Here is a 14,632-nt window from a genome sequence, read left to right on the forward strand (position 1 = left end):
TCATAGGGATAGTTGAATGCAATTACATTGAGGTTTTGGCAATGTTGCTATTAAATTTTACCTAAAAATCCAAATCTAAATATTGTGATTAAGCTCAAAATTGCAGTAAGAATATTTGTATTAACAAACATAGGTGGTGTACGCTGATTAAAATTTTTTTTATTAATAGATTAATGAATTTTAATGAATTTTTTATTAATCAAGTGTTTGGCATTAGATGTAAATAAATAAAACAGTGGTCAGAAACACTACTTTTTTCCAACTTTTTTACAGCAAGGCATGTGAATAACTGCAGTAAGACTAATGCTGTGTTCACACCAGACACACCAGAATCGCAAGTGATTGACAAGTCGATAATTAGTTCACCTTTCGAGTCTTCTGGCTTTTGAGTCGTTCGTTCATCACGTAACAGAATGACTCAAACCCGATAGAGGACTCGAGAGTTGACCAGATCAATTCTTTTTCCGGCTCTAAACACATATGATTGGCCCGTAGGGAACAAATGACTCAAACCCGAGAGAGGACTCGACAGATGAACGGATCAATTCTTTTTCCGGCTCTAAACGCATATGATTGGCCCGTGAGGAACAAATGACACAAACCCGATAGAGGACTTGAGAGATGAACGAATCAATTCTTTTTTCGTCTCTAAACGCATATGATTGGCTTCTGCCTCTCCGCAATAAATGACTCAAAATACTTGAAATGAACGATACTACCTGCACAAATGTGCGCACTGCACACGCTCGGATGAACGAATCACTCCCTGAGAGGACTCGTAGTTCCCGAGTCATCTTGAAGATTAGTTCAAAATGAACGAATCGTTCAAGAACGATCCATCACTATTTAAAGCATGAATTTTCTCATTCATTCATTCATTGATTCATTCATTGATTGATTGATTGATTCATTCATTCATTCATTTTCTTGTCGGCTTTGTCCCTTTATTAATGGGGGGTCGCCACAGCAGAATGAACCACCAACTTATTCAGCAAGTTTTTACGCAGCGGATGCCCTTCCAGCCGCAACCCATCTCTGGGAAACACACACACTCATACACTACGGAAAATTTAGCCTACCCAATTCACCGTTACCGCATGTCTTTGGACTGTGGAGGAAACCGGAGCACCCGGAGGAAACCCACGCAAAGGCAGGGAGAACATGCAAACTCCACACAGAAACGCCAACTGAGCCGAGGTTTGAACCAGCGTCCCAGCTACCTTCTTGCTGTGAGACAACAGCACTACCTACTGCGCCACTGCCTCGCCATTAATTTTCTCAATTATGAGAAAATGAAGGCCCTTAAATGGTATTAAAAAGTCCTATGTTTTTACGAGGTCTTAAATTTTGTTGAAGCGTTGTCCAAAGTGTTTGACTCCAAGAAAGCAAAAATATATTTATTATAGTCCTATATTAACAACGGCGTGCTCGATCCAGGCGATTAAAATAATCTATTAAAACATTTTTAAAATATTCTGAGAAGGTCTTTAAAAAGTCTTAAAAAGGTATTGAAATTATATTTAGGATTCCTGCATATACCCTGTATTTAAGCTTCTTTCTTCTATTGAACATAAAAAAATGCTTCTTGCTGGGATCCATTGTTTTCCATACTAAAGTAATGTTTTTCCTACTATGAAAGTTAATGGATCAGAAGAAAGAAACTCGTTAAGGTTTAAAGTCACACAAGAGAATAAATGAGGTAATATTAATATACCAATGAATTCTGGCATAAAAGAAAATTAATAATTTTGACCCATACATACAAGTTTTGATTTAGCAGTAAATATACCCATCTGACTCACAACTGGCTTTGAGGTCCAGGGTCACACATGTTTAGCGCAAGTGAAAGGTCATTAAATGATGACAGATCTTTCACATTTCAGTGAACTATTAAACTATTTAAGCTCCTTAAGGTGCAAAGATAAGAAAGAATTAGAATGTGAAGGGAAAGTAGGAGAGACCCTCACGTGTTAGGAATCCCCTGTCTCAGTACTTGATGGCAAGAAAAGCTGCATCTTAATACGCTCAGGGCTGCTTTTGGCACGTGCCTGAGCATCGTGACTCAGTTTGCCTCCGAGAGAGAAAGAGAGCGAGGGAAAGAGGAGCTGGGGCTTCTGTTAGACCTAAAGGGGGTCTACTGACAGACATCCACCCACGAATCAGACGCGTGCTCGGAGCCACATGGAGAGCACAAAACCTATGCTTCAGGGCAACTGTCAGTTTTGCTAACACTCATGCATGTTTAGATCATGTACGAAAACACAGATAAATGCAGGTGGACAGAGATAAATGCGTTGTTCCCATGTAAACAATTTCACCCACACGTTCACGCCGGAGAACGTGAAATCAAAATGGTGCATATAGAGAATCTCATAAACACAGCGGGTTGTTGCTTACAGCCACTGGCATCTTCAGAGACTCTGCACGCGCTGTATGTTTGCACGTGATCGAGCACGTTTGCTGACAGCTACTCCCTCACGCCGGCTATAATGAAGACAGAGAAACCGGATTATTTACACGCTATAGAACGCATCATTTCTAGTGAAAACATACTAGGCTGATGGTTTGCTTTTCCTTTTTCTCTCTGTGATTCATCTTTGTCAAGGCATGAAGAAAACTGTTCCTGAGCAACATGGGGTCAACAGAATTCTCAGTGTTAGCTTTTTTTAAGCATGCAAATTCTGCCATTTTGTTTCTGTCATTTCATTAAGTACAGCACTATCAACAATCACCAGGGAGTGTTGTAAGGGATATATGCAGTGGTGTAAAGTAACAAATTACAAATACTCAAACTACTGAGTAGTTTTTCTCAGGAATTGTAATTTACTAAGTAGTTTTAAAAATGTGTACTTTTAATTTCCCTTGAGTACATTTTTAGTGCTGTATCAGTACTTTTACTCCTCTACTTTCCTTCAACCTGCAGTCGCTACTTTATTATTTTCTTGTCTATAGGGATTAGAAAAATAGAGTCTTGTGATTCCTTTCCAACCAAATCTCACGTAGAGAGCATCATACTGAACGTCAAGACATGGACGATTTATAATTATGGAAAACTGTTTGTAAGCGTTAAAAGTATTATAGTATTATAAGGTTCTATCTGACATTTTTGTCAAAATTGAGTTATTAATGTATTCTTATTAATTGACAACTTATTTACTTGATGTGATGTTTTTCTATAAGTTGTATACTTTTTAAGACTTTTTATTTAAAAAACAAATGTTACATACGTACAGTTTGCTATATGTAATGCAAAAACTTTGAAGCTTAATATCTCAAAATTATTCAGAACACAGATAACACCTTATAATTCCAAGGTGACGAGATGTCCATCGTGTTTCGAATGCTTCTAAACAGTAAAACATTTTGCAAAGCAATTTATTTCCAAGCTTTGAAAAGCTTTGTTTCCGCCACCACTAGTTGATAAACTGAATCTACAGCCATCATTTTGCTCTCTTCATCCACCATCTTGTTTTTTACAATGCATTTTGGAATTGTCTTATTTTCATTTAAGATATAATTAATTTAAAATATTTTGTTGACAGGTTTTTGGAAGGCCACGTGCCCTCCATCATGTGCAAGTCCACTCCTCGTGTTTGTCAACTCAAAAAGTGGAGACAACCAAGGGGTAAAATTCCTGCGTCGCTTCAAACAGCTGCTCAACCCTGCTCAGGTCTTTGACCTGGTCAACGGTGGACCTCATTTAGGGTAAGACCAGGATGTCAGAGGTCATGGAGTATGAACTAAATCAAATTAGGGGGGTTGATTTCTTGCTGATATTAAAACTAAATTATTTCAAAGGTATAATGCAAAGGGTTTTCTCTAGTCCCATAACAATTACCCTTACATCTTTCTCTATTTTAATTGCCTTTTAGATCGTTTTAATTGTCCTCAAGTGGGAAAAATCTATATTTAACCCTTGTGTGTTGTTGAGGATGTTTTTATCCACTCTGTGGTGATTTTAAGTCTTAATTTGTCCACAACTTTTTCTGTGTTTCAACAAATGGAATGATTTTTGGTAACAAATTTTATTTTGACACTTAATTTGAGGAAATGCTTTGAAAAATGTAACAATATACTCTACATTTTCATTATGTTTGTAGCTGTTTTTGCCCCATGGACTTAAATATAATTACATTTTTGATTGCAAAACCATGACAATCATTCATTCTTATTTGTTGTTGGTTGTTCCTATTGGGAAGAAGTACTGTTGCAGTGCAGAAAATGCTTAGTTTCTACCTTCTATATGGGGTAGTGAGTGTTTTTGTGTTAGAGACCTCTGCACACTTATCTTGATGTGTCTGAGAAAATCTAAATAAGCAGCTTACCTTTCAGAACATAGTAAACATAGTAAGTGAATTTATGCACACACACACTATAATCTGCTGTTTTGTTCCATATAAAAACCCAAAACTTTATTTTGGACAGGCCTATCTAAATGTTTAATGGTGCCAACTGATGACCAACAGTAAAATGACACATTTTACCTCTTCCCAACTGAAAAACCACCAACAATCAAGAATGCTAATTATATGCTGTCATAACTTTGCATTCAAAGATGTCATTATAATGGATGTCAATGGGGCAAAAACTGCCATCAACATAGTGAAACGGTAGTAAATTATGAGTTTATAAAAACTGCAGGTAAAATGATTAGAAAACTATTAGAACATACTGTTAAAAATGTTTATTTTCATTTTATCATCTCACACCACAGCACATCAACTATCCAAATCTGATTTCCCCATTTATTGTAGCTCTTACAGTTTGTGCGAGTTAGCTTATCATTTTCATTTGTCTCTTCTTAAGGCTTCGCTTGTTCCAAAAGTTTGACAACTTCCGGATCCTTGTGTGTGGTGGAGATGGAAGCGTTGGCTGGGTGCTGTCTGAAATCGATAAACTAAATCTTCATAAACAGGTGAGTGGTGACGTGGTGACGCAGTGGGTAGCACGATCGCCTCACAGCAAGAAGGTAGCTGGTTTGAGCCTCGGTTGGGTCAGTTGGCATTTCTGTGTGAAGTTTGCATGTTCTTCCCGTGTTCGCGTGGGTTTCCTCCAGGTGCTCCGTTTCCCCCCACAAGTCCACAGACAAGTGCTGTAGGTGAATTTAGCAAGCTAAAATTGGCAGTAGTGTATGTGTGTGTGATTGAGTGTGTTTGGGTGTTTCCAGTGATGGGTTGCAGCTGGAAGGGCATCCTCTGCATAAAACATATGCTTGATAAGTTGGCGGTTTATTCCGCTGTGGCAACCCCAGATTAATAAAGGGACTAAGCCGAAAATAAAAGAAATAAATGAATGAATGAATGAATGAAACAGGTGAGTTTCTGGAGACTAAGAAATAGGAGACTATTTTTTTATTTTTTTATTTTTGTCAGCTTAAAATTACTGTCCAAAAATTTTCTTTGAATTATCGACCAAAAGAGAAATAAAAATGAATTATCGGCCGTAGGAAAAATAACCCAAAAATTTGTGTTTAGCAGTGCTGGATTCCCTCTTCCTCTAGCCATAGGCACTGTGCATAGATAGTGAATTGGATTCACATTTGCACCCAAGCATACACAATGGTCAAAAGTTAAAAATGGCTTAATATTCCGCTATGTGGATGTTCTGCTTATGAACACATATACTTATTTATTCATGAACCACACATGTTCACATAAAAAGCTAAATCCAGTCAAATAACATGCATACAGCATACATTTCTCTGTAGTGAATAAGTTCCTTCTGCTTGCAATAGATCTACTGTGCTGCCATGGCCAAACTGATTTGTTTGGCTTCTTCTTTGAAGAACATGATTGGGTGACGTTGACAGTGAAATAGGCGTAGCTTGTTTTAGGTCAAAGATATTTACATTAGATGTTGCCTACGCTATTGTTGTCTATTGGAAGGAATGAGTCAATAGAGCTGATATTTTAGTACAGGGTAGTGCTCCTTTGAAATGAATGTGGGACCAAGGTGCAGTGTAGGACTGGCCATCCAGAGCCAGAGATATATACACATATATGTATATATCTATGATTGGGAGTTTTCCCAGTGGTCAGTATGCAAAAAAATTTTTTAAGTTATAAAAATTATAATTTTACATCACTTTTCTACATCGATGGATAAGTGACCGCACAGGCATTGCTGACAAAGAGCGTGTGTTTGTGTTCATGGCAATGTATTATCCTTCCTCTCTGTTAAATTTGAGCTAATCCGTGTCCTGAAACACACACCCTCACCTATTTTCACTTCTCATTCTAACAGAGGGAGCGATTCGTTTGTGAATGAATCCAGTAATGAACGACTCGTTCACTTAGCCGACAATAATACAAGTTTTTAGCATTGCAGCATCTTGTTATATTTCATTTACATTGTTTGCTTATTTTATTCAACAAAACTAGCATAAGCCTAGTAATTAGTGCGGGTTCATGCTACTTTGCCTTAGCATGGTCAGGTCAGTAAGAGACTCTATTATTATCAATACTTGTTTAGCACAAAAGTACGTAACATACAAAACCGTTAAAAAATTCAATCTTACCAATGAAATGTTCTACCTTTCAGCTTTGTTTTCTTTATTTGCTCATTATACATCCGTACATAGCGCTAAACTCCAGCATCTTCACATTGGCTTGAGTCTTGACTAGTGCTTTTGAATGTCATTTGTCCTGGAAGCACTGTTCAAATGTGGCGGCGCTATTGACGCATACTCAGAGGCTGTATATGCGATATCTAATGTGTATATATATATATATATATATATATATATATATATATATATATATATATATATATATATATATATATATCTATGGTTTTAAAAAAGGAAAATTCTCTTAATGATGGTTCTAATTTATACTTTATAGAGCATAATGAAGACTTTGTAGATATTTTTTTTATACATGGGTATTGTAAAGGCTGTTTCGACAAAATAACTGAAACACAATATTTTAATGTTCGATTATATGCTACCGTCAATAAAATGTGATTTTAATAGTATTTTTTGTCAAATCAGATTGATAATTAAATTTTATTTAATATAAGCTGACTTTATATCGTATTTAATAAAGTAAGAAATAATTATTCCAAACTATTTTTGTTTTTGGTCTTCAAAAGAAGAAATGTAAAATAATCTGAAAATCTTTAACTATTGACTTCCATAGTAATTGTTTTTCTTTCTAAGGAAGTCAAAAGTTACAGGTTTCTTCAGATTGTCTTATTTTTCCTCTTTTCTTGTTTAATAAAGTATTAAATAATTATTCCAAAATATTTTTGTTTCAGTTTTCGGCCCAAAATGTTCATATCACATGTTTCTACATAGTTAGCCCCTGGCTTATACATGTCAGAGCTTAATGAACTGGATAAAACAACGGAATGTCTCTTGTTGGCAGTGCCAGCTGGGTGTTCTGCCGTTGGGCACCGGGAATGACCTAGCACGGGTGCTAGGTTGGGGGCCGTCATGTGATGATGACACTCAGCTGCCTCAGATACTGGAGAAGCTGGAGCGAGCTAGCACCAAAATGCTGGACAGGTACAGATCTCCATACTGTCATGTTCCCACAACTATGTCACATGCATAATATCAGTGTTGTTGGCTACATCTGCAGCTGCTGTTTACAGGTGGAGTATAATGACGTATGAGATTAAAATACCTCCCAAACACAGCTGTCCTGCTACGCCTGAGGAGGCAGAGGACGGCCAGGTACCAGCGACACATGCAAACACGTACATCAACACCAATAAAAGAGCTGTTGACATGTTAAAGAGTGACATGTGATACTTTATCTGTAAACCAGAAGCAGCAAAAACAAACATGTGCACATCCATTGTAAACCAAGTTAAATACAAAAGTTCTTTTTCTAATGAAATGCTCAAAAGACTCACAAATCAACTTTTTACATTTTTTTTACGTCATTTGTTTGAATTAGAGCAAATAAACACCTGAATCATTCACTTTTTTTTTATATTATAAAAATAAATATAAATTTGTTGAAACATCATCTCTCTCTCTTCCTCATATATATATATATATATATATATATATATATATATATATATATATATATATATATATATATATATATATATATATATATGAGGAAGAGAGAGAGGATGTTTATAAATATATATAATATATGTTTATTTTTCCCCCAATTTCTGTATACAATTCATATACATATTTCTAAACATTTCTAATAACTGATTTATTTTATTTCTAAGTTGAAAGTGTCATTTAAAGGCTTAACTAGATTAATTAGGTTAACTAGGCAGGTTAGGGTAATTAGGCAAGTTATTGTATAACTATGGTTTATTCTGTAGTCTCTCTCGAAAAAAAAAAACACTTAAAGGAGCTAATAATTTTGTCCTTAAAATGGTGTTTAAAAAATTAATAACTGCTATTATTCTAGCTGAAATAAGACAAATAAGACTTTCTCCAAAAGAAAAAAAATATTATCAGACATACTGTAAAAATTTCCTTGCCCTGTTAAACATCATTTGGGAAATATTTAAAAAAGGAGAAAAAAAAATCAAAGGGTGCTAATAATTCTGACAACAACTTTATATACATAGCGAAGAGTAGTAAAATAAACCGTATACAGTGCAACTTTCAAACAATAAGCTATTATTTGACATTGTTAACTTCACTTTAATCTTCAAACTATTAATATAAAGACAATTAGACAGAATTTTTGTTTCCCTATTTCTACAGGAACAATCTGTAAATATTAGCATAAAATGTCGTGTTACTTTCTGAAAATAAAGAATTTCTCCTTAAAAAAAACAGAAAAATAATGTAATACCAAAATACAAGTAAATAACTGTAAATTTAATGTTAGATTTTTTTTTTTACAAACATAGATAACAGCTATTTCACTGTATAATAAAGATGGAAACTTCTGTAAAAAAAAAAAAAAACACACACAGACAAATACCTGTAAAATAATGTTAATTTTTTCCAGTCAATATAGTTGCTTATTAAGGCTAAAATGTCATTAATACAGTGCTAACAAAGAAAATGTGACCCCCTATTATAAAGTAAAAGCTATATCCACAATAATTATGGCAATTATTGGGGAATACTCAATTTTTTTGACTAAAACAAGGTAATAATTAAAGATAAAATGTCATTAATACAGTGTTAATAGAGGCAATTTTACCCCCCATTTTAAAATCAAAAGTTAAGGTTGTCTCACACTTGGTTTAAAAAAAATAATATTTTTTTAAATTATATATATATATATATATATATATATACATATATATATATATATATATATATATATATATATATATATATTAGGGATGTAACGGTATCAGAATTTCACGGTACGGTAATACCTCGGTATGAATGTCACGGTACGGTATTTATTGAATCATTTACAGGAAAAAACAAAACTTATGAAAATACTCCAAAAAAGTGCCAAAAGTGTCAATGACATACAAATTAGCCATCTATCTGTAAGCTTTGAAACAGGAACTTCAATTTTAATAACAAAAAAATATTAAACCATGTAAAAAAATTAAGTTTCAATTTAGTAGTGTTGAAAACTCATCACATTCAACATTTAATCACTCACTCACTTAGACAGAGATGGGTTTAAAGGAAAATTATCATATAAATATAATCTGGTAAAAGCTGGTGTCTCTGGGTATTTACAATGTCCCCTACAACAGAAAAAAACCCTCTCATTTGGGACTGAGGTTTCTGGGACAAGAGAGATATGACTGGGCCCAGGTTGACAGCAGTGGGTAACGTTGTGCATTGTCTTTCCCCCGCTTGAGAGGACAAACCATGAGTGAGATAGAGATCTCATGTCTGCATCAATCTGAACAGTGTGCTGTGTTTCTGCAGTCCCCATGACTGATTATTAGTCGTATTCCCCAACTTGCAGGCACGTGCACACACAGTGCTCAACCTGTGCAGTGCACATGCCCTTTTTAGTCTTGGATAGAAAGTTCCCTTCCAAAATGATCAAAAGTGCCCCCGCGACGCGACATACCCTCCGTCCCCGCTTTACAGTACGCGCGCGACAACACAGCTGATAAGAACTCGCGCGACAACACAGCTGAAAAGAACTCGCGCGACAACACAGCTGAAAAGAACTCGCGCGACAACACAGCTGAAAAGAACTCGCGCGACAACACAGCTGAAAAGAACTCGCGCGACAACACAGCTGAAAAGAACTCGCGCGACAACACAGCTGAAAAGAACTCGCGCGACAACACCACTATTCAGTACGCGCGCGGCGACAACACCCGCTTTAGGGTTTTCCAGCTCTTTTTGATCCCTGCTTCTAGCAGCACACTCCATTTCCGCATTACTGGATCTGTAGCGACAACAGACCGCAAGGGATTATGGCCAAGCCTGGGCTGATGGGAATTGTAGTTTCCGGTACCTCCCGTTCGCTTCATTCGCCTGAGCAAATTTTCTCAGAAGACAAATTAAAATTGCGGTATGACGGTATTTACAATACCGTTACATCCCTAATATATATATATATATATATATATATATATATATATATATATATATTTATATATATATATATATAAAATCCTGAACGATTGTAGCATGTCAGACTGCATGAACATGGCTCCCATGTCGCACTGTAAGATCTCAGCTGTCATAAAATCAGACTGAACGACAATAAAGAAGCACCAAACACAGAAGAAAAAAAAAAAAAAAAAACACCCCCGGAGTTTGCCGTCATCCACCTGTGACACTTTCACTATCCCACGTTCTGAAATGATTCCTCAAAGCAAACATAAGCAATCTGTAGTGGCAATTTTGCACGCAGCATGTGTCAAATAAAACCAGGAAGAAAAAACTGATGTGACATTTCCCCGTGGTCATTTGAATTGACGCATGGATTGCGCCATAAAATTTGGAGCTTCCATTGTTTCTTGGATTGACGCTCATCGCAGCGGTTGTCACATTGCAGGAAAGTGTCTGAAATCTTCTGACACTGCCAGAACTTCTTCAAAGGAAAAATCTAATCGCATGTCAAACCAACGATCAGAGATTACCGATTTAGCCTGGGATTTCAGGAATCTTTTAGGATTTCACAAATTTTTTTCAGATGACAAAATCGTGGCTGAAATCTCACAGTGCGAGCAGGGCTTGAGTTAACCATAAATAATTAGTGCTTTCGTTTTAACTAATGCTTAATTGTGAACAAAAACATAATGCTTAACTAATGCATCATTTTGAACGCCTAAAATAAAGTTACCCAATTTTTGGATGTTTTGCTCTTTAGCAGCACAAGCATTCTCATATTAAAAACACATATTTACATATTATATAGCTAAATCAGTATTGTCAAGTTGTTTTTGTCTTTTCGAGTTTTATTTTGAAAGCCATTTGTCGTAGTTGTCGACCTTCTTATCAATGAGACTCTATCAGACTGGAGGTTTTGAACATCAGAAAATAGACTTTATTCTCCATAATAAAGCCAAGAAAGTGCAGAGCAGACCTCAGAGCATTCTGAAGTTGCTCCTGGACAATTTTCTAAAGTCTCTGTGTTTTCCACAATCTTTATACAGATTATTTGACATTATTTGACACACCTAGGCGTCTCGTTTTACCTCCTGACCATCCTTGGATAAGTTTTTACCCTAGGTGGTCCTGTTATTCTTGGCTCTCTTCCAGCTTGCTAAGGTCAACAGAGATGTCACAGGTCTATGTCAGCAACTGTTTTGACACCAGAGCATAGATGCAATTTATATAAAAAGAACTACGTGATGGTACATTAACTTGATAATATGTTACTCACTGTAGCTTCTATGCATATGTCTTCATATGAGTATTTAACATATATAATCAGGGCTTTCAAAATCGGTCATTCTTCAGCATAGCCTTCTCCTAATGTTGTTCCTGTGCAGGCTTCTCATCTTACACAAACCCAGTTTAGCCTAACTCATATTTGGCTCATGTTTACTGCATACTTATTGAAAATGAGAGAATTATTTAGACCTTATTTAGCTTTTCAATAAATCTTTTTTAACCCTATCATTAGTTAATTAGTCATTCTATTGGTCTTCAAGATGCAAGCATGGCATGATGTGATCCGTTTGGCTGGTTTTAGTTACAGATTTCAGCTTATGAGGATTCAGTGGCTGCTCATCTCACAAAGATTCTGAACTCAGATCAGCACTCAGTGGTCATATCTTCATCAAAGTAAGTCCTCTCGCATTTTACACTCCATATTAGCAAACAGAAACAACGGTAAAGACAACATTGCTCTCTTCTTCTACAGAGTATTGTGTGAGACGGTGAAGGAATTTGTGTCCAGAGTTGGAAAGTGTTACGAGAGAGGCAGCGACAGCTCAGAAGAATCCGATGCACTGGCTCTCAAAGTGAGTCTCTTATAACTCTAGGTTATAGCCCGAAATACAGTATGTGCAGAAATATGGTGGACATTCTGTAAAAGCTATTCAATAATGTCACAGCATTGCCATTTATTGTCTTTGCAATACACTGAAAAAAAATTATTCATTAGATTTACTAAAATATTTTAAAGTGGTTGCAAGCAATTTATATAGGCTGAATTTAAACAATCAAATTAAATTAATGTTCAAATTAAATTGGATGTTTAAATTCAGCCCATTTAAATAGTTTGCAACCTTAAAACAATTTAGTAAATTCAATGACTCTTTTTCAGTGTATTGTAGGACAATCAGTATAAACTAGTTTAACTTTAAAGTGCCTGGAAAGAAATATGCATTAAAGACTAATTTAAAAAAAGTATGTGATCTATGTGATGTTACAGTAGCTTAATTTACTCTGTAAAAAATGCTGGGTTCCACACAATTCATTCATGTTGTGCCAATACAAATCGATTAAGTTAACAAATTTAAGTAGATTGAACATAAAACAATTAAGTGGTCCCAATAGAATCTCAAGAATTGTGTTGTTTCAGCTCAACAAGCAGCAAAAATATATATTTTTGAGTGTACCGCATAAACACAGCAACATTTAAAGGTGTTAAAGGATTATTGGAAAATGTTGAAAACCTGTAACCACTGACTTCATAGTATTTGTTTTTCCTACTATGCAAGTCAATAGAGACAGGTTTTCAGCTTTCTTCAAAATATTTTCTTTGGTGTTCAACATTAAAAAGAAACTCATAAAGGTTTGAAATCAATTGTGGGTTAGTTAAGTTGAATAATCGAACAACAAATGTTACAAAATACGTTATAAAGAATGTATTTGTAATCTGTATTTTAAAAGTAACCTATCCAACCTGGTTTGTACCTAGTGTGCAATGCTGAATGAGAAGCTGGAGTCACTCCTGCAGACGTTAAATTTGGAGGCTCAGGTCCTGTCGCCCACAGCCCTTACCACACCACCCATCGTGGAGGAGGAGGTGGAGGAGGAAGAGCTGGAGGAGGAGGACGAAGATCTGAGCGAAGAGTCTCTAACAGAGTTGAAGGAGAACGAGACGGAGAAAGGCTCCGCTCATAAACTCTTCAGACCCAGAGAGCAGCTGGTGCTGAGGGCCAACAGCCTGAAGAAAGCCCTCAGACAGATCATCGAGCAGGCTGAGAGAAGTATGATTCTTTAGCTCATCCTCGTATGTCTTTTTGAATACATGGACAAAAACAGAACGCTGTTTTGTGTATAGATGATGAACCATGTAACTTAAATAGGTCATTATACTGTATATACAGTAGGTTAAAGGGATAGTTTACCTACAGTATAAATGACAGTTCTGTCATTTACTCACCCCTCAATCCTGTATGAGTTTCTTTCTTCTGTTAAACAAAAAAGAAGATATTTTGAAGAATGCCGGAAACCTGTGACCATTGACTTCCATTTAATTTGTTTTTTATTCCAAATTACTGGATTTCAGCATTCTTCAAAATATCTTCTTTTAAGAGGAAAGGAAATCAAAAAGGTTTTAGGGTGAATAAGTTTAGATTTTTGGGTGAACTATCCCTTTAACATATTTGGGTTCAGGTCTGCGTGATGTTCTTGATTTATTTTCTTTCAAATGAGGGATCAATATGCAATATTATGTTGATAAAATGACAACAAAAGCAACACAGAAACCAAACCTGACTAGATTTTCAAAAATATGGCACACCATTTTATGCAGCATAGCATCTTTAGTTTGAAATCTGAGCAGACATTGACTCACTTTAGAGCTTTAATCGGCTCTGTAAAAATTACTTTACATTATTAATTAATTATTAATTACATTATTCATCATGTTGTGGGCAACAGATGTCCTGGCAAATATAGCAATACAGGTCATTTTTGACCTTGTGGAGTTTTTTTTGGTCCTCATCAAGAAAATGGCTTATAAATCACACCGAATGAAGTCATTTGAAAAAAAAAAGTGAAAATACAGAACCCCGGCTGGGTCAGTTAGGATTTCTGTGTGGAGTTTGCATGTTCTCCCTGTGTTCATGTGGGCTTCCTCCGGATGCTCTGGTTTCCCCCACAGTCCAAAGACATGCACTATAGGGGAAGTGAATAAAATAAATTGTCCGTAGTGTATGTGTGGGAATGCAGAAGTGCATGAGTGTTTTCCAGTGATGGGTTGCAGCTGGAAGGGCATCCACTGTGTAAAACATGCTGGATAAGTTGGTAGCTCATTTCATTGTGGCAACCCCTGATTAATAAAAAGACTACGTCGAAACGAGAATAAAA

At 35.8% G+C, this 14,632-nt stretch overlaps 1 protein-coding gene across 28 annotated transcripts in view; it reads left to right on the forward strand.

Moving 5' to 3' along the window:
* The window catches only part of dgkh (diacylglycerol kinase, eta), a 163,363-nt gene that overhangs the window by 108,328 nt on the left and 40,403 nt on the right, over positions 1-14,632 (forward strand). For 19 of the 28 annotated variants that reach the window (XM_087267606.1, XM_087267610.1, XM_087267609.1 and 16 more), the window contains 7 exons: positions 3,543-3,705; positions 4,807-4,915; positions 7,368-7,507; positions 7,597-7,678; positions 12,063-12,154; positions 12,234-12,333; positions 13,236-13,527. In XM_087267606.1, the coding sequence (XP_087123732.1) occupies positions 3,543-3,705; positions 4,807-4,915; positions 7,368-7,507; positions 7,597-7,678; positions 12,063-12,154; positions 12,234-12,333; positions 13,236-13,527 (978 nt within the window). Of the gene's footprint in view, positions 1-3,542; positions 3,706-4,806; positions 4,916-7,367; positions 7,508-7,583; positions 7,679-12,062; positions 12,155-12,233; positions 12,334-13,235; positions 13,528-14,632 lie in introns of all 28 variants that reach the window. The other 9 variants (XM_087267621.1, XM_087267626.1, XM_087267624.2 and 6 more) reach the window with 1 other exon arrangement.

This window comes from Danio rerio, chromosome 9 (assembly GCF_052040795.2).
Source record: "Danio rerio strain M-AB ecotype USA chromosome 9, GRCz13ab, whole genome shotgun sequence".
NCBI lineage: Eukaryota > Metazoa > Chordata > Actinopteri > Cypriniformes > Danionidae > Danio > Danio rerio.